The 26047-nt window shown below is 42.5% G+C and overlaps 1 protein-coding gene across 4 annotated transcripts in view; it reads left to right on the forward strand.

Moving 5' to 3' along the window:
• AUTS2 (activator of transcription and developmental regulator AUTS2) overlaps positions 1-25353 on the forward strand; it is a 183179-nt gene extending 157826 nt beyond the window's left edge. For 3 of the 4 annotated variants that reach the window (XM_069614764.1, XM_069614767.1, XM_069614765.1), the window contains exons 8-13: positions 1191-1262; positions 10113-10281; positions 12714-12791; positions 15979-16062; positions 18286-18508; positions 22337-25353. In XM_069614764.1, the coding sequence (XP_069470865.1) occupies positions 1191-1262; positions 10113-10281; positions 12714-12791; positions 15979-16062; positions 18286-18508; positions 22337-23570 (1860 nt within the window). In that variant the 3' untranslated portion in view covers positions 23571-25353. The remainder of the gene's footprint in view (positions 1-1190; positions 1263-10112; positions 10282-12713; positions 12792-15978; positions 16063-18285; positions 18509-22336) is intronic. The other variant, XM_069614766.1, reaches the window with a different exon arrangement.
• Positions 25354-26047: the final 694 nt, after the last annotated feature.

Below are 26047 nucleotides of genomic sequence, written 5' to 3' on the forward strand. Positions count from 1 at the left end.
CAGTGGTATTTACAATACCACATATTTTGCCCTTACAACCATGCTCAAAACAGGGCCCTGTGGTAGTTGCATTTTATAACCAAATATAAACTAAATCAACCACAGAGAGGTTTGTGCCCCTATTCCATCTGATGTCTTAACATTTGTAAGATACCCATGTCATCAAACCATGAGCGAATACTTGCAGCTGTGGATGTGTCAACATTATATGTATGACACATGTAAATCAGAGAGGGTAATACACTAGAAGGGTCTTGCTGGTACACGCTTGTCATCCTTGCACTGTAAAGTCCCAGTGCTAAGGTTTTCTTTAAATGACCTGCATGCCCACTGCACATCACTGTAGAGCCTTCGAGGATGAAGGTACCAGCCCCCCTTAATTTACCTTCTGAAACTCTCACACGTGTGACTCGTGGGGAGAAGCACAGAGCAGTTGGCGTTCAGTTGTCTGGATGGTTGGTCAGCAATGCATGTTAGGCATTTTCCTTTAGCATATATCATTGGAAGGCTTCGATTTGGGAGCCCTATTTCTGAGGCTTGTGAATCTGCTTAGATCCAAATGCTCAATCTGAGGACGTCGATGAGGGAGGGATTATGGATACATGTACATGTAAAATAGGGATAGTGTAACAGAAGTGCCCCTGTCAACCCACCCTTTTCAAATTCGAAAAAAGAAAAAAAAGGTGTAATACTCTACACCAGTCACTAGACAGTGTCTCATACAAAGCCTGGTATTTCTAAGCAGAGAGGAGCCACAGAAAGACGATTACTAGGTAATTAATGTTTGTCATATGCTGGGCAGGCAAAGAGAGTCAATTTATTAGGATATATATACTTATATATAATTTTGCCCAACATACTCTCAACGTGCTCTTATTTTGCCCTCCCAACATTTTTAGACTGACAACCTTCCAAATACAGGTTGTCAATAGATATATGTTAAAGGCCATTCCGCTTAATAAATATATATTCACATATATTAAATAAAATCTCTATATATGTGTGTGTGTGTGTGTGTATATATGTGCATACACACACACACACACACGTATATACACATAGACACTTGATCACGGCACTTATTATTTACTAAAATGAGAAGTAAATGCCATCACCAACAAGTGGATGAGGTTTACTGACTATGTGACTGACAGCTCTTATAAATGTTGCATTCTGATGTTGTTTTTCAGAAGCCTGGAAAGTGGTGCGCGATGCACGTCCACATTGCTTGGCAGATCTACCACCATCAACAAAAAGTCAAGGTTGGTGTATTTAGCTTGTTTTCTTCAGTTCATGTAATGCTGTCTAAATGCAATGGGTCAACTGCCCCCCCCCCCATTTACGTTCAGGAAATTAGAAATCAGTCGACAGATTCCCTGTTGTAGTGTGAGCTGTGAGCTTGGTGAGATCTCATTCTCTCCAGAGAGCGCTTTATGTGACTGTTCAGCCTTTGTCTGTTTGGATTTACAGAATAATAGATTTTATTGTGAGAATAATTGCCTTGCCTGGATTAACCAGAGGCCCTCTGATTGTTAATGGCTTCTAGTTGAACCTTCCCCTGATACAGACATTCATCTTCAAATCCAAAGAGGCCTGGCATTCTGGAGATGCAAAGGACAAACATGGCAGAACAAATGTGCCCATTAGGAAGGCCTTTAAGTGTTTTGTAAATAGTGTACAGTGTGATTTACCACGTAAAGTGTTTAGAACATACTTTGGAAGGCTCCAGGGTCCAGGTTGTATTCTAATGCGTGTATCCGTAAGTAAATAACGCCTCTTATGTCAAAGCGGGCTGGAGTATGTACGCAAGAACTACTCTACTAGCAGAAAGATTCACGGATTCCTATAGTATTTTGCCTCAGCTATGCAGCCTTGCTCTGAGAAGAAAGTTTGAAAATGCCGACAAAGAAAATGGGGTGCACCCCTGTTTGCAATGACCACCCTCATCAGAGTCAGCGGGAAGTACGCTAAGGCCTCAAGATGGCCTCTTCAGAAAAGAACCTTCAGCTGATCACCGCACACTGCCACGTTTTGACCAATCGCAAGCAACCCCTTCATGAGAAGGACACTAGAGAAAGTGGCACCATGGAAATGTCTTCCAATCAGGACTCCGTCCAGTCCGGAGCACTGACTCTGCTCCGCTGCATGTGAAGGAGGCTTTGCTATCGATGTTCAACGAAACCTGCCCTACGGTTCTCTACCATAGCCTTCAATGTGATCAAATAAGACACCATGCCTCTAAGTCTTCCGTGCTCTCTGGGCATCCTTTCAGCTCTGTACGGATGACATGCCGATGGCCTTCAAAATGCCAATGTCCGCGTGGTCTTTGCATGACAACACCAGTTGCTTTGTTGCCAAGAAAAGACGGCACAATCGATGACCTCATGTGCCTGAACACAGCAAAATCATGTACACAGGCATGAACATACTCTGTCCCACCATTTGTGTGGCCTCTCCACATGGGCCCAGTCCCTATGGATATTAAGTTCTCAGTAGGCACATATGGGACATGTCTACAGCTATATTTGAGGACGTTAGGGCTATGGTTTCAGCTAAGCTGGCCACTGTAATAGTTTGTTCCTGGGCCTTCCTAAACACCTAATTCATATCCTACAAGCAATACAAACCAATTAATGAATTATAAAACTTTAAACACATGACCATATTACTCCAGCTCTTCATGTCCTGCACGTGCACCAGATCCCAAAAAAAGAGTTGAATTTAAATCCTTGTGCATCATCAACAAGGCGCTTCATGGCAGGGAATAGTATCTCTCCACCCGCATCAAAAACACAACCCCATCAACACAGTAAGATTCCCAATAATAATAATAATAATTTAGCATTGATATAGTGCTACGAACCCTAAGGTATCTGAGCGCTGCTTATTATTACCCACAGTGTGTGGTGGTCAATTATTGACCTCGGAAGGATGAAAGGCTGAGTTGGCCCTGCTGGGATTCGAACCTGCATCAGCAGGCTCTGCACAGATGTCAAAGTGAGCGCTCTACTCTTTATTTATTCAGATTTGTAGAGCGCACATCATCCCGTGGGCATCGTGGCGCTTGTTACATACAATGTCTTAGTTGCATAGGATACAGTAATATATACAAGTACAGTATTTACAGTAGACATGAATACATTAGCAATGCAGAATATTTACATGGAGTCCTGAGAGTTTCATATTTACAATGCAAGGAATGAGGTTTTCAGTTTCCTGCGAAAAATAGGGAGTGAGTTTTCCGCTCTAATGTCTGCAGGAAGAGCGTTCCAGGTCTTGGCTGCAATGTAGGGGAAACTTAGGCCTCAGGCTTTGGCTTTTTTTACTCTCTGTACTCACTGTGCTATCGGACCGGCAACCAATGGTCAGCAAACTATCAAAAACTATTTTCAGGAGGAAACATCTTTGCCAGCGTTCAATTAGTGCAGGAGTCACCTGCCCCTAGAACCTCCAGCAACCGGATCAACATGAAGAAAGCCTTTCACTATTCCAAAATAACTTAAAAACTCATCCTTTTATACAGGTTTTATCACCAGAATGAGTTTGGGTACTTTTGGCTTTCATCCACACTAATCGTCCCTTCAAGATGCCACCACTGCTAGCTGGAGTAATGGCCGTTCTCCTGCCTCCATCTTGAAAAAGGAGTTTGTTCACTAGGTGAGCCCCACTGCTACCATCCAGTCCCTCTCCAGGATGCATCATGCAAAGGTTTTTCAAAATGTTTATTTTTTAGGCTTGAGGAGTGGGTCACTGCTAATCACACCTTCCCTGATAAACAAGCAGGTTTCAGGGAGAGCTTCAGCACCACTGACCAGTCTTTTCTGCTTAATATTATCCTTTAGAAATATTTTAAGGTCAGAGCTGGTTGAGTATCTGTTGCTTTCCTGGACCTTGCCAAGGCTTTTGACTTGCTAGATTAGTCTCGTGTATTACGCACATTGTATATGCTTGGATTGTATATCGTTGGATCAATTCAGAAACCTCAGGTGCTGGATGGTCTTCTGGGGCTAATGATTACTTGTTGGACTTTCTAGCAAATAAGGAAGTGGACAAGGTTGTCCTTTAAGCCTGTTCGTTTTCATTCTTTTCCTTGTCAATTTCAACCCTCACAACTCTCCAGTGAGAACAATCCAGCGGTCCTACATGGTGCTAGCGATGGCTTATTAATGTATGCCGATAATACAGCACTGATTTACTCACTGCAAGGGGCTTTCAACAAGGCCTGCTTTATCCAAACACATTTTTTGATGATCATGGCTTGGACCTGAATCTTTCAAAGCCAGAAATGATGGTCTTGGTAAGGGTGGCTCGAAAGTTCAGTTCCCCAAAATAACAATCAGAAGGAAACACAAAATCAGCAAGGTTTCTTGTTACGAGTTCTATGCTTATGAATTTGCCTTTGTCAGTTTCTTGTGTTTTCTTCTTTTCCTTGCCACAACAAAAAACACTTTCCTCTTGAGTTGCACAACTCCATGGGCTAATAGACTAATAGGCAACAAGAGGTGTTATTTTGGCTTGGGATAAGGACCGTGCCCCGATTTACAGATCTCTGGTACACCTCTGGCAACAACATGGGAGTGGGCCATTATCCTGCGATAATGACCCCTGCCATGGTCTGTACAGCTTTATAATTGATCAAACGACCAGGAATGTCACAGAATAGGTAAGGATTGCTTGCTCGTTCATAGTGAATTAAAGGAATGGCTCAACATCTACAACCACAGAAGTTAAAAAAGGTCATGACAAGTTTTCCCGCAGTCACCTAAACCGCCTCATGCCAATTCCGTGCGTGTTCTTCTTTAGTTTGCCCTTGAGAGAGATTTGCATTATTTTTCAAAGTAGACAGACATTTGCATTTTTTTTTAATATGGCAATAAAATTATATATCTTCTTGTTTGGCAAAACGGTTTTACTGTCTGTAATCCTTTCCCATTGAAAGTAATGGCTCGATTTTCATCGCGAGCGGGAACGCGCGGGCCCAGTATCAGGCGCTTTACAGGACTCCGCTGCACCATTGGAGCATTAATAAGCCTTTTTGTTGTTTGAATAATTCACAGCGGAATTTTAATGCGTCGTTCGTATTTAAACTGAACCAATTTCATTTCAATTTCAACCAGGACTTAAAGCTTCAGTGCTGTTGTAAAACAATAAAAAAGGCATTTTCTAAATGCGCAACTAACGTTCACCTTTTTGTGATGGGCATTTCTTAATTCTGCGTGGCGGGCTGCTGTTTCATGGACCGGAACATATCTTAATGGAATCTTTATTGGGCATTAAAGCTAAGCCACTAGTCGCTCTTGCTGCAAGCAATGGGCACTGGTGACGCGGGGGGCTTTGATTGGCGGGTTGGCATTTGCTCTGCTCCACAGATTCACCGTCAGACATCATTTCGCAGGTCTCCTGATCACTTACACAATTCCCCACTGCCCAGGTGTCTTGAACTCTTACTCCTCTTACTCCTATCTCCAGGTGCCTTGACCGCCGTTCACATTGCAAGTGAAATGGCAATATTTTGTTTTCAGAAGTAACTGGTGAACTTAGATATTCGCTCTGATTACTGTTCAATTTATACAGAATCATGTTCATGCATCGAGATCAGAAACCAATATCTTTATGTCTAAATTTGGAATTTAAATCGCCCAGATAAGTGCATGGTGGAGCCAATCATTAATTAAGGGGATGTTTGTTTGTTTGTTTGTGGTGGTGTTGATCAAAATCTAACGGATAGTGACTGAGGGCACCCTTACTTATTATGTTGGATAGCTTTCAAACTATGCCTATCACAACCACAGTGGTTTTATGGAGGTGGTACCTTGTCCACGAGAGTGGCGCGCTGCGCCCATGCGCAGAGCAAACAGACTGTAGTCTGTGGAGGAAGAAGGGGAAAAGTGGTGGTGGGCGGAAAAGCAGGAATAGGATAGGGACATCTCAAACAAACAAATTGGGAAGATAGGATGGGATTGACTGCATAAGAAGGGGCGCATATATAATGGTAGTACGTTGATCAGACACAATTCTCGGATAGGAAGAGAGAAAATTAGAAATCTCATGGTTACGACCATTGTGCAGGGATGGTGGTTTCTAATACCTAGGAAGAAGTAGTAGAATTATTGGAAGCATGGTTGCACGATGCCCCCGAGAAGTGCTCTGGAAGACCTTGAAGTGTTGGGGCCAGACTTGTCGGGTGGCATTTTTTTAGGTGCCTGCTGTAAATCGCAGGTGTGTAATCTGGGAATTCCAAGCTGAGTGTCAGAAGAGACAGAGGAGAGTTGGAGAACGCTGTTGTGAGAAAGAGAAGAGGGAAGAAGGAAATGAAAAATACCCGACCGGAGCCATACGGGCATGGCTTCTCCACGAGGAAAAATGCACTGAAACAAGCTCCGGTCAATGTCTGGGAGATGATCTGGTTAACAGAGCTCTGTGTGCTGTGTCATTACATTTCATGGGGCATTCCATAGGTACACAGGAGCAGACTCAACAGGAGTGCCCACAACAGGTACGATTATGCTTTACTGTCTCGAGGACAGATAGGCCACAAGTTAAACAGACCACGTGGTGATACCTCATAGGAAGATGTTTCTGCCTCGTGTCTGGGCATCCGCAACCCCAGCTGTGGCAGACAAAATATGTTACACGTGGTTCGTCTCCATGGCATGCAACTTTCGTAGGCTAGGTACTGAGTTACGCAATATAATGTAGCACACATATGTTGAGGAAAATAGTAGACTACGCCACTGGTGCTCAATCAGTGGTACAGAAAGGGCAGGCACTTTAAGATTTCAAATACCCAAACCTGCCGTATGTACAGGGCAGATAATGAGCATTTACTTGACCAAATTGGAGCTCTTTCCATCACAGCAAAGGAAATACTGGCGCTTTCATGAGGAAAACTGTCTGAAATGTGCACGGGTGCCACAAAAACCTCTGTGCGTGCATCCACACAGCAATGCGGCCTGTATAAGAATGGCCGAGTAGACACCAACATTGGCAGAGCGGTGCTGCAAGATTTCCTTAACGCTTTTTGTAGCGGCCCAACTTGATCAATATCTATGACCTGAAACGACTGTGCAGGAGCCTTCATATTCCATATAGAGAAGGTGATTGACACATTGGGCCTCATTATAAGTCTGCCGGAAAACTTGCTTGTACCGTAATTCCCGGACCGGCAAACTACGAGTTGTGTTTGCAGGTGCCTTTCCACCCACCAGGTCGGGCTGGCGGGCAGAGCGGCACCCGCGAGCACAGGATGTCGGATGCACCGGCACCGTTATACACGGTGCCGGTGCATCCGACCTCCCCATTCCCATTCGGCCCTTCAGGGCTGAATGTGGAGCATCTTTTTTCCGGCGCCCGCAAATGGGCAGTTATCGGGTCCAGCAGGGCCGTAATGACCCAGTAATTGCCCATTTGTGGGTGCCGGAGAAAAATGACACCAGCGGCAGCCGTGCCTGTATTACAGGCATGGTTACCGCCGATGTCATAATGAGGCCCATTGTTACATTTCCCATTACTTTTCCTCTGCGTATCGGCTCCCTGTGCCGTATGTGGGTCTGAAATGTAATATACATCTCCATTCACTTTTAAGATAGTTTGGTTGCCCACAGCTTTGGTGAGTCATATTTTAGAGAAAAGACATTGGGAGTTTGGTAAAGCCCTAGTGGCTCCAAGCCATGGTGTGCATTTGGAATGCTGGAAACATTCCAAGGTCATGGCAAAACGCATATACTTATCTGCTAAATTGGTGGTCCTGTCTCCATGCTAGTCAAGGTGTAATGCCGCCACTAGCGAACTTGCATCTACTGACTGCGATCATTCGCTGCATGCACTGTAGTCTATGACTCGTAGAAGTTGCTACATTTTGCAGCGGACTGTGGCGACACCCATGACGTTGCAACTGGTATCTTATTATACTGTTGGCTTATGATGCTTTGAGTCTCATGCCCTCTAGTGCATTATGGGCCTCATCAGCGTTTGGGCGGAGCAGTAAAAATGACACGACACAGTAATGGTATTACTGCCACATTACCGCTCTGCCAAATTTCGAGTTTGGGCAGAAAGCTGGAGGTAAATCTCCAGCTTTCCGCCCGCTATTTTGACGCTATCGCAGCCGGCGGTAATAGTGCCGAAAATCCCCGCAAAGTCCTACGGACTCTCAAGAAAATGGGGAATTACTACCTTACGCTACTTGGGATCTGGCGGTGGAACAAGTAGCGGTAACTCTAATAGTGTTGGCAGTATCTTGCCGCACTTACTGCCAGGATACGGCCAAGGCTATGATGGGGCCCTATGTATCTAGTAGTACCTCGGCCTTGCTTGCCTCACAGCACACACTTCATTCAAAACTTTCCTGCACCTCATGCATTCCATGTCTCCTGGCATATAGGGCCTTCTATGTTTTATGCCAGACAATATATTGCAGATCAGGAAACCTAGTGAGTGACGTGTGTCATGGCATTACTTGACATATGTGTGCCATGGCATCCGGTGGTCTATTTGGGTGTTGGCTCCTGCAATTTTTAATATTCTGTGACTCAAGGCACCCTTGGGTGGCATTGCAGACATTTTGGACCGGCGCAGGGGCAAATAGCTCTAGTACAAAAAATTGCTCTTGGGCAAACACATATTATTTCAATGCATTTTTGCAGCAGGACAATGCTTGTCCTAGTACCAGTCCTATGCAATAGTGCAAACATTCTTTGAAAGAATATTTGCAACAGGACGATGTTTGCCCATGTACTTATAACCCATGCACTGATGCAACGTTTCTGTAATGCAGCCCTAATGCACCCTCTGTCTGGAAAGAGCTGGTGCTTTCAGCCAGCTGGCACCTAATGCACCGAGTGTCTCTTGATGCCTGGTCTGCTAGAATGCATCTTTGGCATACAATGTATGTGTCGTTCTTGGTGGCAGCTAGTTTATTGTGTGCCTAATGGAATTTAATACACCCCGTGTCTGTTGGCACTCGTTGCACCGTGCTCCTCGTGGCATGTTGTTCATTATGTGTTGTTTGGCATCTTGTGGATTATGTCCCTTGGCATATTCTGAATTATGCTTGTGGTATCTGGTTCATTATGTATTCTTTGGCATGCAGCTTGTTGTGTCTCATTTCATCCAGAATGCTGTTTTCTAACATCTACCACATTATTGTTGGCATCAAGGGGTTCTGGTTGCTGGTATCCAAGGCATTGTGTGTCTGTTGGCATCTGTTTCTGTTTTGTATTCAAGGCGCCTTAGCCTGTTGCTTATAACTACCGTATCTGAATTAGAAATCATATATATTTACTTTCCTGCATAAGATATCCATAACAGGACTGGAACATGATGTGGTTTTGATGTTTTTATTCACTTTATGGAAATCTGAATGGCCGTGAATGCAAATTAGGTAATCACTCGCAACTCTATTTCCTCCTTGCTCTCCCACCTTGGCTGGCTTCCCTTCCTCTCCCAACTTAAGTTTCAATTCCTCTGTCTGGCTTTCAAATCTCTCCATGACCTTGCTCCCCCCTACCTCTCCTCGCTCCTATCATTCGACACTCCCTCACGCTCTCTCCGCTCCGCTTATCTCTTCTTACTCACTGTAACCCCTTCACCATGTGCCCCTTCACGCTTCCGTTCCTTTCAGCTCTTGGCCCCCCTACACTGGAACTCCTTACCACTCTCTATCCGCTCCGTCCCCACCTACTCCTCCTTCCACACTGCCTTGAAAGCCCTCCTTTTTCACTCCCCCTCTTGACTTTCCTTCTTTCCTCTCTCCTGCCTTCTCCCCTGCCCCCCCTATCTCCTTCATACCTCCCCTTCCCCCCTTTTCACACCCTCTGGAATTTAAATCAGACAACTGAATTTATGTTCCCCCTCCCTTCCTCCTCACCCTTCCCTCGCCTCCTCCATCTAAGGAAACTGTTCTACGTATTGTTACACTGGTTTGTATCATGATTGTATATATGCTTCTCCCATTATTGTACCTTGTTGTTATATTGTAAAGCGCTTTGGATTAAAGCGCTATATAAACCTAATAAACACAACATAACATAACGTAAGTGTGTCACTTTGTTTGGAAGATTACTATGTTGCCATTTGCCAAGGCTCACAGGAAATCCCCTTTACTTTCTCAGAAACAGATGCAGACGGATCCACATAAACTGGATTTTGGACTGAAGCCAGAGTTTCTGAGCCGGCCTCCAGGTCCCAGCCTCTTCGGCGCGCTTCACCATCACCACCCGCATCCACACAGCCATCCTCACCCTCATGACCTAAGGCCATCGGCTCTGTTCACTACAGCTGGTGAGTACAGCAGTCATTGGATATTTGCCATCACCACTTTTTTTCGATATTTGAGGTGTTAGGGGTAGGCGTAAAACTATATTCACAAATGAGTTCCACTCAAAAGGATTCTATATACATACATACACACATACATATATACATACTTGTGTCGATGAATGTAAATCATTTACAGGGGAGGAAAATATCAATATGTTTTTTCTGCTTTTGCGGTCATTAATCAACCTCGAATGCATGTCAGTCATAACTGCGAACTGCTATTGCATGTTAATCTTGGTTGTGTTAAGAAGCATAACTGCAAAATGGAGGGATACGCAGCATGTTACATGTAAATAGTAGTAGAATTCCCTTCGTTCAATACCCCTATTAGAAAGGGCATCTGGGGTGTAGGATCGAGCGCCCAGACGATGTCTGAGATATTGTACCTAGAGGTAATCAGGTTCTCGCAGGGGGTCTGGAAACCATCATAGATAATGATCACCTTTGTGGTCCTCCTTGTTCTCCTTAATATAATTACATACCGCTCACCTAAGAGTGAATGCTTGGTGATACAACAGCATATTCACCCATAACTTGACCAAGAAACTGCCTGTGCATGTGTCATTGCTATTTCCGGTTATGTGGGCCCCCATCACTCTTTGGGTGATATCTTCTTGCTAGTAACACCAAAAGGGCCAAACGATGGGCTGGCAGGGCCAGATTAATGTCAACACAACAGGTGGGCAGGTAACCCACATTTGTCTAGCAGTGCACAGACATCCACACATGGATCAAGACTGCCCAGTATAAGGGATATTTAAATTGAAAACAATATCCGTATTCTTCTAATCATTCCAAAAGTTTGAAAGATCAATCATTTGTTTTTCAAGATAGGGGACCTTTGATTTCCTGACAGGGAACTAACATTTTGGGTGAATAAAGATTTGCTCCTACCAGTGGGTTCTCTGGTGTTAACGTTTTGATGAGTAGATGTGTGTTTTTAGTTACATTTAGTGTAGTCGAGGCATGAACGTGTGTTAGACGTCATGATCTGTGTCCCAAAATATGGTCACACACAGATTTTTCAATGAGGAGAAAGGAATTTCACTTTAGTGGACTTTCTTTTTCTATCCACTTTTTTTTAGATAGGTGGCCAATCACCGTATTCTAAGGAAGGTTTTGGGTGCCGTGAGTTAGTCCTTTCCCTGTCTTCTCTGAGAAAGTACATTTACTGATTAAGTTTTGGAATTGTGTGGATGTCTCTGCACTATTAGATAGGTTTGGGTTACAGGCCCACTTTTTTGCGTGAATATATTTTCTTGCTGTCTTCATGGTGTTTGGTTTTCCTCATATTCCTCCTCTGCCATAAATCTGTCCACCCGGACCTTGGGAGCATAATTTGATGTTGTTTTATAACAATATTTTTGTTTTGGGTTGTAGCATGTTGGCGTTTCTGATTGAATTAGATCGGTTCCCGCTTTCTTATTTTTCAGTAGGGAATCTGCTCATAGGTTGGATGTGGCAAATGCATTCTATACCTTCGATATGGTCCTAGCAGTGATCCCATATATATTAGTATTATTATTTTTGCTGAAAGAGAGAGAGGAGGCATATATTCAGCCCCGCCCGTCTTATTACATGCTCACATCCGCGGATCTATATTATCAGTCTGTTTACAGTTGGAAAACCTTCCGTGTTAGAGTGGCGTTGCATTCAAAAGCAAGCCCTGGAAGAAATACAGTGGCAAAAACATGATGTTGAGACAATGATGATAAAATATTGTCAGCATGCAAAGAAGCGAAATTAAAAGAAGCCTGCTGCTAGTGGCCTTATTCTTCTGTCCTAATTGAAAAGAGCCTCTTACAGAAGTTGGGCCGTCTAAATTAGGGATCTACCAGGGGAATCCGACCGGTGCTGCAGACGACAGGTGTCCAAAATTGCAACTGGTCTCTTTTTCACACTGATTCCAATGAGTGCCACGTGGATTCATTACAGAATTCAGCACCCAGACCTGGAATTTCCAGAAATTCGGCAGGGAATTTTGGAAATGTGCATTTTGTCGCATTCGCGTATTCAATTTGCCCTGGTGTGTTGGAGTTTTCAAGGTACTTCCTAGATGGGTTGCTCATTCTAAGATAGTTCACACGACACCATTAAAACCCTTGAATCATTTTTAACTGAATTAAATTGGAGAAAAGTGAATGTGTATTGCAGTCACTTGTTCCTGATTGCCCTTCTTTTTCCAAATTAACTGTACTGACGTGAGTGCGCATCACCGTAGCACGTCTGCCAATATGTAAAGGGAGTCAGTATTTATCCAAAACTGAGTCACAGAACTGTTGAATCTGCATTGTTTTATTTCACCTTGTGTATGTGCATTTTGAACTTGGAGAATTCGATAAATTAGATTTAGCATTTGAGCTGATGTCCATCTCTTCCATTTTGTATTCCAGGTCCTGGGCATCCAGCTGGCAACCCTTTCGGACACCCAGCCCATCACAGCAACTTTCTCAGCCCAGCCGCTCACCTAGGTAAGAAACACGCCTCTTGTGCAGTCAACTGTGCTAATAATAAAAAATAAAATAAACATATCAATACAGTGATCTTGGATAGGCCTAAAGGATTGGTGTTTGTGTGTAACCTTCCTCTGACTTCATCAATGGGGGTTGGGGTAGATTTTTTCAAACTCTCCTGAAATTTCAAAGGAATATATTGAATCAACAGAGACTTTACATTAGAGATAAATATTTCGTCACTGAGAAGTTGAGTATTGATTTTTTTTTAAATATGAATGGAATTTATGCAATTAAGATATCACACCATTTAATACCAAAATGTGTGTCTATAGTTAAAGATGGGTGACATATCCATTGTGATGTGTTCTCTACTTTTTACGCCTGATCAATTGTAGCTTCTAGAAACCTAAAATGTTTACTTCTGTGCCTACAACCCTGCGGATTTCTTCTCGGAGAGGTTGACTTCTCATATCTGAAAAGCCAGCCGTAAGATTATACACCGGTTACCCCAATCCCAGAATCTATAAATGCCTAGAGCTTCTTCACTTGACAGAGTGCTTCATTTCACTAGAAGCTGGGCAGAGCTGTGGAATAATGAATATACAGGAAACATCCTCCCAAAAAACCAAAACATTCTGATAATTGTCTTATGGCTGTGAACACAATTCAAAAAGATTGCGAAGTCTGCTCCCCAACAAACACAAGCTGCTTGCATAATACGCAACAAGTGCACATGTCCTTTAACGGCAAACACTGTCTCACCTATCTTCACATCTCCAATTCTAGGCCCTCTGCAGCCAGCACCTGTGCAACTGCATGTTTCCTTCCACACATATGCGCATAATAGATTCTCTTCTGCATAGTTGGCAATGTTTCCACAAGCAAGATGACCCAAAGGAATAGCGTCTTCCTTTGCCCCTACTTAGTGGTGCGTGACCTCTGTTGCAAATCATATTTCTGTATATCACTTGTGTGGCACCGTCTACTGGTAAAATCCTCCCACATCCAGGACTCCGTGGATGCGGGTGTTCCTCCTCGTCTGCAGCAGTGCTTTGGTCAGCAGTCCCACCACCTCCAATCCTAAATCTTCTATGTTCTTCCAAATCTTAAGCCACCAGCAAAAAGCAGTCTTCACCTCCAAAATCCAAAGAAGAAATACAATCCTTCCACACAAACCATGGCCAAAAATACTATTGCCTAATCCAGCTATGTAACACCATTTCTTTCCACAAATTGTCACAATCAAACCAGTGAATATCTCAGATCCAGCTACCCCCAAAAAAATGTTTAGTTCAAAAAGGGCATCATTTCCCTCCAGGAAATGCCCACAACCACACAGCACTGAAAACAGGCAAACTAAGGAAGGAAAATAGCCATTTCCCAAAATGTCCTGATCCATGGAACCGCCACAAAACCTCAAGGTTCTGCAAAACCATTTCATTCCCTGGATTCAGCCACCACAAAAAAGCATTTTTAGAATAGAAAAGGCCACATCCTACTCCTGCAAGGCATCCCCTCCCCCACACAATACTACAAATAGAAAAGCCAGGCTGCAGAATGGCAATTTTTCTAAATGTACTGGTGCACTTTTTGATTTGGATCGGCCTAACCTCATGCTTCTGTATATCATGTAATAAAGACTTCAGGCCTGATTCATGGAATTTTTAGCACGGTGCAAGGTGACTTTGCACTGGTGCAAAGTGACTTTGCACTGCCAACAAACACCCTGATTCACAAAGTAGTGCAAAATGTTTTGTGCAGTGCATAGTGAAGTCAGTGCAAGGTCACTTTAAAATTGAAAAATACACTTTGCACCACTCTATGAATCAGGGTGTTTGTTTGCATTGCAGAGTCACTTTGCACCGTCAAAAGTCGCTTTATAAAATCCATGAAGCAGGCCCATTGTGTCTTCTGGTGTGGCATCTGCACTTGGCACCTCTGTTCTTGGTATCTTAGTAGAAGTTTTATCTTTTTCTTAATGTGGCCGTTCTACCTTGCTTCTCTCATTTTGTTATTTTTCTCATGTCTGAAGATTAATACTAGCAATTGTTTGCTGAATTGCCTCATCTTGCCAGTGGCAAATCCGCTGAAATATCCCCAAACTCGATTACCGTAACCGCCACTTGGTCCCACAGATTTACTGTGACACGGAGCAACACAGGTTCGACCCCCAGGTCCGCGCTTAGAAACCTCTGGGTATTAAGCGCGTTATAAATAACCAATTACAAATACAATTACTAGTGTTGCCAAGGCAGTGTAAATCCCCATTTTTGTGGTCCTTAGAACTCCATGGGGATTTTGGTGGAATTACCATGAGCAATAATTCTGCTACGGGAATTCGGCCGATTTTTGTAGGAAAAGTGTATTGCCCCAACCCAGTCTCGTCATGTTGGGTTTCAGAAGTACCTTACAAATTAGGTGGCCATGTAGCACTCCATGAGGTCGAATACATTCCCTGGTTTTCCTCAGACTTGGATATGGCCCACAGAAGTGATCATGTCACTCTAGAGATATTCCACTTAAGGTTACACTTTATATAGGAGAAATAGGAAACGTTTTCCTCTGAAAACTTTACCTTGATCATAGAAGTGTAGCAATTGTGGAAGAAAAAAACAGAATAGCTAAATCCAAACACACATGCCAAATTTGTTGCAATGTCATGGTCATTGTCATGTAAAAAAAAAAACAATGCGCTAGAATACGTCTAGTTACCATTCGGTTTTGTATAGATCAGCGAAAATGTGCTTTGCCCTAAATTTTCTAAATTCCCTACTTCAGTATCTGAAATTGTCAGCATACTTCTAGCTTTTACCTGGAAGTAGTGCAGACTGCAAACATCAAAAGTACACCCAGAATACAAGTAAGCACAACAAGCACAGAAAATATACTCCAAATCTAATTAAACATAGGCAAAATGTTATTTTGTTCTCTAAAAACAGAATTTAATGCAGAAACTAGTAAGGACTTGATGGGGAACAGCGTGGATCAGGATGGATATGGCATGTCGGGGTTCGGATCGCATGTGCATTTTCTTCAAGCTTTCAGGGGTGTTCAGTTGTCTACTTTCAACGTTCATCTGGCCACAAGTAACAACACATGTAACACATTTTCTAATAATTGCCCATCAGTCATCACGTCTCTGGACAAAGTTAATCCATGGCATGAATTTTATGTTTAACTTGCTGCATGATATTTTTTCCAGAAGCCTTCAACCGGCCTGCATCATTCACCGGCCTTGCTTCTGTGAGTGGGAATGCCTTTGGAGGACTTGGAAACCCTTCAGTTAGTGAGTAATCTCCTTGATGATATTTCTTTCTTTTGAGATCCTTAATATATGTTCCAAGTAGAGGTTTTTAATGTTATTAGTTGCTTCGTTCATATCTGCTGGAAACGCCATAGGGCCCGATTCATGGAAAAGTGCGCATTTATCCCTCAAAGGCCATGTGACGTGAATGACACTTCGTGAGCCGTATTCATGGAATTATCTGCACAAAGTAACCATACGCACAAGTCACGGCCTTAACGCCCCCGACACACCCCCACGCAAAGCAATAACATCCAGAACAGCTACCTTTGCGTGTTCCCCCGGGCATGAGTAAATGCACCTTTCAAGCAGTGCTTGGGGTCTCCCACAAGCAGGCCTGCATCTCGCGGACCCTGCGTGGGGTTCCCCGTAACTGGTACCGGCACGCTGACAACATAGGTATAAATCATCGTAACTCGGGTAAAACTTGGAATATCTACATGCAAACCCAATAAACTGTTCCTGCATCCCCCTACACTGCGTATGTGCACCCCTAAGTGTGATCGGATCCCTGACTGCATAAATACATCCCTAAATTTGACATGCAACCCCACCTCTGTGTTGCGATTCCTAGGCGCACGTGTCTTTACGCCTGCCTCCGGGTGGCGGAGAGATAGAGGGATTTGTGTGGGCTTTTTCGCAGCCAGAGGGTGCGCAGTCACATGCATGAATGTGCTTTTTCATGCGCATTTGTGAGCGTGCTATGGACTACCTGTGGCCCGTCCCTCGTAATGCCCAATTTTTCCCTTGTACTTCCTCATTTTCTGGGATCTGCCCCCTACTCCGCCCTCTGCGCAGGCCTCACCCACGCTCTGTGTGGTGCCTCATGCAAGGTGCTCGTCAACGCGCAGAGACGTGTCGGACCTGCACAGAATCCTCGCAAATCCCACGCAGTCGGTTCCATGAGTTGCCAAACACGGATTTGCGCACAGATTGGCACGCAAATCCCCAATTTGCACTCAAATATTTCCATGAATCAGGCCCATAGTCTTTTGAAGGTGCGTGCATGCATGCATGATAATCCAACGACGTTTCCAATTATCTTGTGAAAGGAGGGATTAGTATTTTGGAAATTCCCAAGAAGATCTCATTAAAATTATTTGCTATTCAAATAGTTTATTTTCACTAAAGAACTTGGCAAGACAAAACGTGCCATTGTTTCATTCCAGCATTACATTTTCAGCAAATCAAGGAAAAAGGTTTTCTTCTTAGCATAAGAAGACTGCACTGTGGAAGTGAATGTGGCGTACAGTGTCCGCATGATGACAAACGTGACAACTTAAAAAACAACTGCAAAAATACAAAAAATAATCACTTAACTGGAACTTGTGTGTTTCTTGTTAAGAAGCGATTTTAATATACAGTTTATCGTTTAGCTTTATTTGTTTAGCTTATATGTGTGTTTACAGTTTGCACAGAATAATATGTTAAACCTATTTATAATTACGGGTGTGTCATCTGCAATTCCCCATTGATCTTGCCATTGAATATTAGATGTAGGTCTACAATGGGTGGGGGTCGCACTACTGAATTTTTATAAAATATATACTTAGAAAAAGCCAGTTGAGTCAAGTCACACATGCCACAGTGCCCCATTAGCCATCACTGGAGGTTCTCCTCAAGTTCAGTGCCACATGAGCAAAGCATTGTGGGTATGCAAATTATCCCAAATGCAAGCCTTTATCTCCAGTGTCTATAATAATCTTTATTTTGTGTTGACATAAATGAAAAACTGCTCTACTGTCTATGTCATGTAGACAGAGCAGAAGATAGTCCTTCCTCTCTGTTTACAGCATGCATTGCGTTTTTTAAATGTCTACTCCCTGCAGTGCTTCAAATATTATCTTCAAAATACTGTGGAGCCCTGTAGAGGCCACTCCCCCTCCCCTGCCAACCCATACTGATCAGATTGTATTAATCTCCAGAGGGATCCTCCAGTCGATCCATGTGACTCATTCATGGGCCAGTTTAGGGGGGATTTGCAAGGGCCTAGTCATGGGGAGCAAATGTTCATTTTCTGCTAAAAAAAATTTGATTCGGTTCCAATCATAGAACTATGTTGATCGGTCTGCTTTCATTTTCCAGATTCCAATCTTATGTATTTATTTTAACTCAAATTGCTGTTAAGGTCTCTGGTAAGTATCTTTTACTGCATCATCTAACTATCACGCTTACTCATGTGTGTTTTCCACTTCATCCTTTCAGCACCCAACTCCATGTTCGGCCACAAAGATGCCCATGGTATGCAGAGCTTTAACAACCCTCATGAGCCATGGAATCGACTGCATCGAACACCTCCTTCATTCCCGACCCCTCCACCCTGGCTGAAGCCGGGCGAGCAAGAGCGCAGTTCCTCTGCAGCAGCTCATGACAGAGATAGAGACCTAGATAAGCGAGACTCTTCTCTTAGTAAAGATGACAAAGACAGGTATGACAACGCGCACACCGTGTTTTAAAGGGAAACCTTGCCAAGTGCTGTGTACCGTGTGTGACCCCTCCAGCATCTGATGCTTTGTCAAAGAGTTGGGCAGCATGGTTAGCTGTTCACTCAGTGACAAACTCTGTCTCTCAGTATGTGAGCCAATTCAAATGTGCCCCATAAGACAAAGAAACACTGAACCAGATAAGAATAATGATCTACTTGTTCATATGCTGCCCGCTGTTAGGCTTCTCTGACAAGATAGTACCATCCAACAATAGTTAATCCAGGCCTGTGAGCACTGTGAGCTTAAGTGAGAAATTGGGGAGCTACCATTGCATTATGGATATCTACTCTAATAGTCTGTTACATTCATTAAATCAGCAATGCACACATAAGCTTGTGCAATGATTTGAAACACTAGACAGCAAAATAAGTAACTGACTGGCAAATTCGGTCATAATATGTTTACGACTATGGGATAATGCTTCAAAAAAGTAAACATCACCTGTATTGAGCTAGCCAATTGACTCAACCATAATTATATAAAAAGTTAATAATATTAAGTTAGTTATAATGCGCTTAATACCCAGAGGTTTTCAAAGCGTGGACCCGGGGATCGAATCTGTGTTGCTGCGTGTCGTCTTGCTTCCAAGGAGAGCGCGTTGCCCCTGAGATATCCTCCTAAAACCTTGGGGGTCATTACGAGTTTGGAGGTAGCCATGGCACTATTAGCGCCATGGCTGCCTCCAAACCCGGGTCCGGGTCCGATCTGGCTGAATTGGGGACTTACGGGGACATTCTGATCTATGCGGACCCAGTAAGTCCCCATTCAGTTGACCATTCCACATTCCCATTGAACCCCTATAGGGCTCAATGGAAATTGGGAAGGCGCTAATAACGGGCCTGCAAATTGCGGGCCCGTTATTAGCTCCAAGGTCCTTTAACGGGACCTGCAGAGAACGGCTGGTCAGACCAGCTGTTCCTGCTGCGACCCGCTAAGGGACTTGGAATAGGGCGGTAGGGGTTTCCCGGCACCGGCATCATTACTGGTTACCATTAAACCTTACCGCCCAACTCGTAATGACCCCCCTTGTAAATGTGTTGCTTGTGCAATGCATTGTAGATATTTAATAATTGATTTCTTCTACAAACATTTGGCATAACATCAAATCAGTAAGGTCATTATAGTCTGAATTACTCTGTTTCAAATTCTTCTGGTCCTTTATTCAATTAATGTGTTGACACGTCACAGAATAATATTTCATACGTTATTGAATAGGCTCTTTGACATTCTAAATGTTGACCACTATTATCAACTGATATATGCATGTTGCCTTCAGATAAAGCTATGTCTTGGTAGGCCTAGTAGTTAACTCATGATGTTGAAATGATTTAATACATTTTGAGAGCAAAAATTGAGAACAATATTATAAACTGTAATATGTACAGTCCCCAGGTTTATGGTGTTCATTTGTTCATACTATGGGCTTCAGTTGATGCACTGTAAACTTTTTTTTTTTTTAATCATGGCTCCTTCTGAAGGAATCTAATTCAACTCCAGATATTGATGCCCAATTTTAATTCCAATATTGGATTTCTTATAAAACTTTTCAATACTTTGTGTGAAAACTTTTAACTATAATAAAAAAATAATCCCTGGCCAAATTGTATCAGAATTATTAACACACAGTATTTTATTCACCTTTTAATAAAAACATAAATATATCAAATTGCATTTTTTGAAAAAATCTGTAATTCCTGGCACCGGCCACGAAAGGGAAGTATGAAATAATCTCTAGAGGTTTATTTTAGATTATGTGACAAATTCACTTATTTGTTTCTGGTACAATAAATCTTACACTATGAATACCAACTAAAACAATGTTTAATTATGCTTCCTAAAAGCAAGCACACAGTTAATTGTCCTTTCAAGTATTTTGCCTAATGAGCATCCATTATACCAGGATCAGTTTCTCAATTTAGTGAAATTTAACTAGAGATTATGCAGGGACGTCATTTCACCAAAATGCCAGGGGTAGCAGAGACCCTTGACCCTGTGATGACATCACAGGAAGTGTTGTCATTTTACCCCACCCCGAAGTGATATCACGGGAAGCGATGGAACACGACCTTTCAACCACTGACAAAACAGGAAGTGGCATCACATAGAATTGTACACTAATAAAATATGGTTACGATATCACTATAATGTGATGTACATTTCATACAAGCATGGATCGCCTTATGTATCCTTAAGATCAGTGTGTATAGGCCCATATTACCAAATTACTGTGAATGCAAGCAGACATCCATGACCAAATGATAATGATGTGTTATTATATAGCACTTGCGCTTAAGCGCTTTATATAGAAATAATATACACCCAACCTCACCCAACCTGTGTTGGTACTCATTAATCGACCTCAGAAGGATGAAAGGCTGAGTTGGGGCGTTTAAGAACAAACTAAAACAGTGACTCACCCCCCTGAAGTGTGCCTGAAATAAACCTTTAATGAGTCTAGCAATTATTGTATAGAATTCCAGAAAGACACATTATTTGGCATTCCTATTCTTTCTGATTTAGGGTTAGTGCTGAAAGTGTTAGACTTGTGGCACTCAGGTTCTTATTTTTCTTCTTTTTTTTTAAGGGGCCTGAACAAGAAAGTCAGCCACTCCAGAACCAAAAAGCCACATGGTGCTGGCCACAGCGCAGGAGTTTGAATTTAAAAATTAATTGGGGGTTTTATTTAGAGGTCGCAAGGGAGACCACAGAGGTCACAAGGGAGACCTCAGAGGTCTCAGTTGCGACCTCTGGCGACCCCTAAATGACGTCCCTGAGATTATGGAAGGAGCTTTAAACCTGCAGTGGTAGAAAGGCTGCAGTGACCAAGACAAAATGCAGTGGCCATTTTAAAGGAAGGAGGAGGGGTGTTACCAAGTTTCTTTTAATGGTTTATCTTTTTCTGCCCCCAGAAGATTCTTGGGACAATTGGTTTAGATTGTGGAAATGCTAAAAATGACAAAACCATGCGTTAGGCATCTAGAAAATATAGAAGTAGCCCCTGCTGGGCACATTATCTCAGCTCTCAATGTCAAAATCAGTGATAACTTCCAGCATCCACTGCCCACTCCTTCTAAAGGTAAAGGAGTAAGTGGAGGGAGAACATCACTGATCCCTCTGTATTGCCCCATGTTTTACAAGAGATTAAATTTACCCTTATTTAAAGCTGATTCTAATGTAAAGGAATGGTCCTGCCGTAACCCTGTTCCATAGCTCCCTTGTTAGGACAAAAGAAAGAACACATTGTCCTAGGGAGGAGATGGGTGAAGATATTGCTGTACAAAAGAGAATGAGGCTTCTCCTTTAAGAACTCCACGCCCAATTCTGGCATCCTCCGGCTGTAAAGCACTCCACAGCTCTTGAGCTTGGTTCTCCCTGTAAGCAATAAAATAAAACAAATAAAACTCTAGGATTTCCCAGTAACCAGCAGCACAGAATATAAGGAAGAAGCAAAGATTGAGCTCTCCCTCTAGTTTGCTGAAACAGAGAACTGGTTTTAAATTGACCTGTGAACATCAGGGCCTTTCAACGTTTGCACACATAAAGGAAGACTTGAATTTGCCCCATACCTATGTCAGTGTTAGTTTAGGTTTTTAGTTCTGAACTCCTCTGCCGTTCACTTAAAAATGCCTGTTTCTTTGCTTACCGTTTCTCCCATCTTCTTAGAAAATGGGTGTTTTAATTAAAAAAAACTCACAGCTAATTAACATAATGAATATTGGAGAGAAGTTGGTTTTAAAATGCACAGTACTTAATCTATTATGTCTTTTCAGGGAGAGTAATGAGAAACGACACTCTAGTCATCCTTCGCCTGCACCTTTGACCTCAATGAACTCCCTGGGACATAGCCGCAGTTCGGCTGAGCATATGAGAAGTCACCAGAATAATGACATCCGAGAGAAAGAAAAATCCAAAGACAGGGAAAAGGATAACTCTGGATCCTGGAAGGATGGTAACGCAGAAGAACACAAGACAAAGGAAAGCCACATCTCAGAAAAGAACAGTATCACTCATGAGAGTAGAGCGGTGGAAGAGGTGAAGCAGGTATCGCGAGGTCCTTCACCATATGTTAGGCCACCTATTGTGGAAACCATTCGTCCTAGCAGCACTTCTATCCGAGAGACAGAAAGAAAGAATGAGGTATTATATGATCACCAAAAGAAAAACAATGATGTCAAAGTGAAGGAAGAGCGAAAGGAAGACCATGATATTATTCCTGAAGGGCCACACACCCACAGGTCCTCTGATAATCCACCTTCAATATCTGCATCCAGTTTGCATCCAGGCACTTTAGCATCAATGCCAATGGCGGTGGGGGTAACAGGCATGCACCCAATGAATGGACTTGGTGGTCTTGAGAGAACGCGTATGATGGCACCTTTCATGGGAATCAGCCCCATTCCAGGTGGTGAGCGATTCCCATACCCTTCTTTCCACTGGGATACAATGAGGGATGCACTAAGAGATCCATACAGGGGATTGGATATCCACCGAAGAGACCCACTTGGCAGAGAGTTTTTGCTACGAAGTGATCCTCTCCATCGTCTTGCTGCACCAAGGATATATGAGGCTGAACGGTCATTCAGAGATAGGGAACCCCATGATTATAACCATCATCACCATCATCATCTCTCTATTGAGCAGCGGAGAGAACATGAGAGGGTTACCCATTTGGAGGAGCGAGAACGTTTGCACATGCTGCGAGAGGACTATGAGCATGCCCGACTGCATGCCGTTCATCAGACTGCCTTGGACGGACACATGACACATCCCAGTTTAATCACCCCGGGAATTCCTAGCATGCACTATCCCAGGGTAAGCCCCACAACAGGACATCAAAATGGAATTCTCAATAAGACTCCCCCAACAGCTGCTCTGAGTGCTCCCCCTCCTTTAATTTCTACATTAGGGGGCCGTCCCGGATCGCCCAGAAGGACTACTCCACTCTCCACAGAAATGAGGGAAAGAACACCTTCTCACACACTTAAGGACATTGAAGCACGATAAATGTTGATGCTGCGTTGGAACATTTTACAATGACCGTATAAGCAAAAACATATGTAAAGTCATGGACAGACTGGGACATGTTAATTGTAAAAAATGTACATGCCTCCAGGTAAACATTTTGAACTTTTTTGTACATTGTATGTCGAAAACGTACAGATCTTTTAGCTCACATACATGTTCTTTGTCTCTCAAATTCTATTTCATCTTTACTTCAAATCCTCTGAGTTTTTCCCCAGATTAAGTCACACACAATCTGATATAGGAAATGACTCACTGCTATTGACATGATGGTTATGTAGATATGTAAAAAAATGAGGAACAATTCAAGGTTTAATAGTCCATATATGCAAAAAAGATAAGATGAAAGCTTTACTTTGTACAGATGTAAATAGAAAAATTAAGTAACCTAATAAATTCACTTGTTAAAATGTGCTGTTAGCAGACTTACTATTAAAAGAAATCTCAGCCTGTGTATGCGGTATTGCATAACATTTTAGAGACAGCTGAATCCCTTCAACTATGCAATGAATGTTGAGGCTTTTCACAAAGCCTATTTTACTCAAAGAAGCCTATTCCCCCATGTTCCCATATTTAAAGTCATATTTTCCCTGAACGCTTGTATGTGTTTTCTAATGCCTGATTTTACAGGGTACGTGTATTTGCCAAGAATGCTCAGACAAGGATATGCCACAGAAGATGTATTGATCATGCAAACAGATAATATCAGACACTACTTTGCAGTCATAAGACAGTTGTAGAAATTAAAATTCTGAAGATGGAGTAAAATCATAAGGTTGTTATCCTTGTGATTACAATATAGACAATGTCATATACACATAGAATCAATATCATTTCAACTATGGAGAGAATATTGTCTTGACTTTGCGGCTTGGGGACTACTATATCGTCACTATTGGACCAGGATTAATTTCATATTTAAATCTGTTTATACTACATCTAGTAAACAGAGCAGTGACACTGCAGTGTGTTCCTTGGAATATGGCAATCTTTTAATTCGCCCGTGAGCTGAAAACAGAATGGGAGAATTGACAGTAAGGTTTGCTGTATTCCAACTGATAATAAAGTCTGCCAGTAATGAAGCTTGCCAGGCTCCTTTATTGTATTTCTGTAAATGCTCAACAGATGGTGGAAGAGTAAGCTTACATTCGTCATAAGGGTCCTTTACCATTGAAGACTGTTTCCATATGCACGCTATATATTATGCAGCATTCAATCACCTTCTGGGTATATCTGTTTGGAGAGAATATGACTTCATCTGAGAGCATACCACAAATCTGGTCCACAAGGCTGTAATTTATATGTCTGAAATAAAATGAGTTCCTTTGGTCATTTAGTGTATTAAAAGTGCTATCTGAAGTCTTCAACCTGTTTTGGGAAAAAAAAGTAATACGGTCTGACTCCAGACAGTTGTTTCTAATGAGCAGAGATCTATTTTAGTAGTCAACTGAAGGTTTAGTCGTGAGCTTCAGATTTTGTGAACTCCAGATGTTGTGCAGTGTTTTTTTTCTAAAGGGACAAAAGGAACCTGAAAATAATGTACACTGGAACAGTAGTGGTAGCTTGCAGTATTGTAAAGAAATTGTTATATACAAACATTTTTGCTGTTGATCCTGTATGTAATAAATTCCTTTCTAGACCCTCTGTAAAAAAAACACAAAATTGAAAAAAAGAAAGTGAAGCGACCGATTCTTCCGCATGTTCCTCATCAGCAAAGACTTGTGTAATGTAAATTGTGCCATGTTATTAAAAAATGTGAACTGAGCTTCTAGAGGCTTCATTGTGTGGCGTGCCAGATGTTAATTAGAATTACAAGAGTATGCAAAGTTAGTTTTCAGAATGTATTCTTTGGATTCTACAAAAAACATATGGTAGCAATGATTTGCTCAAGCAATGGAGACCCATCCTAGATCAAGTTCCCAGTGCCACAGTATGAGTCCATGAACCCGAGTTCCCCGGTCCGGAGAAAATGCTGGTAATTCCGGCACCAGCATTTTTTCTGGACCATTGAAACACAATTTTGCCGGTGGGGGCAGTGGACTACTAGCAGGCCTTTCCCTACTGGTGGTGGAAACGGTAAGGCAGGTTTGCTGGTATCCCGCCGGAATTACCAGTGGGGTACCGTCAAAACTGTAATGAGGGCAATTCTTTCTCTACTGCTGAGCAGAGTACTAAATTCGAGGTCTGAGTACTCCCCTTCTATTGCCCTTTTATACAGGCCCAACTATTGCTGAAATTAAAGCCAACAATCTAATGAAACCTCTAATGGTTAATAATGGTTTATAGTGATTGCATCAAATGCCAAAGCATCGAATGCCTTAGCATCTAAAAAAAGCAACGAAAAAAGCAATGAATGCATTTTTTATAAAAAGATTTTTTAATGGGGGGGTCCCCCAAACCCCTTTTTTTACCCCTTAAAACCCATTATAATAAAAATAAAACCTTTACCTTTTAAAAAA

This window comes from Ambystoma mexicanum, chromosome 9, assembly GCF_040938575.1.
Source record: "Ambystoma mexicanum isolate Mex_15411 chromosome 9, UKY_AmexF1_1, whole genome shotgun sequence".
Lineage (NCBI taxonomy): Eukaryota > Metazoa > Chordata > Amphibia > Caudata > Ambystomatidae > Ambystoma > Ambystoma mexicanum.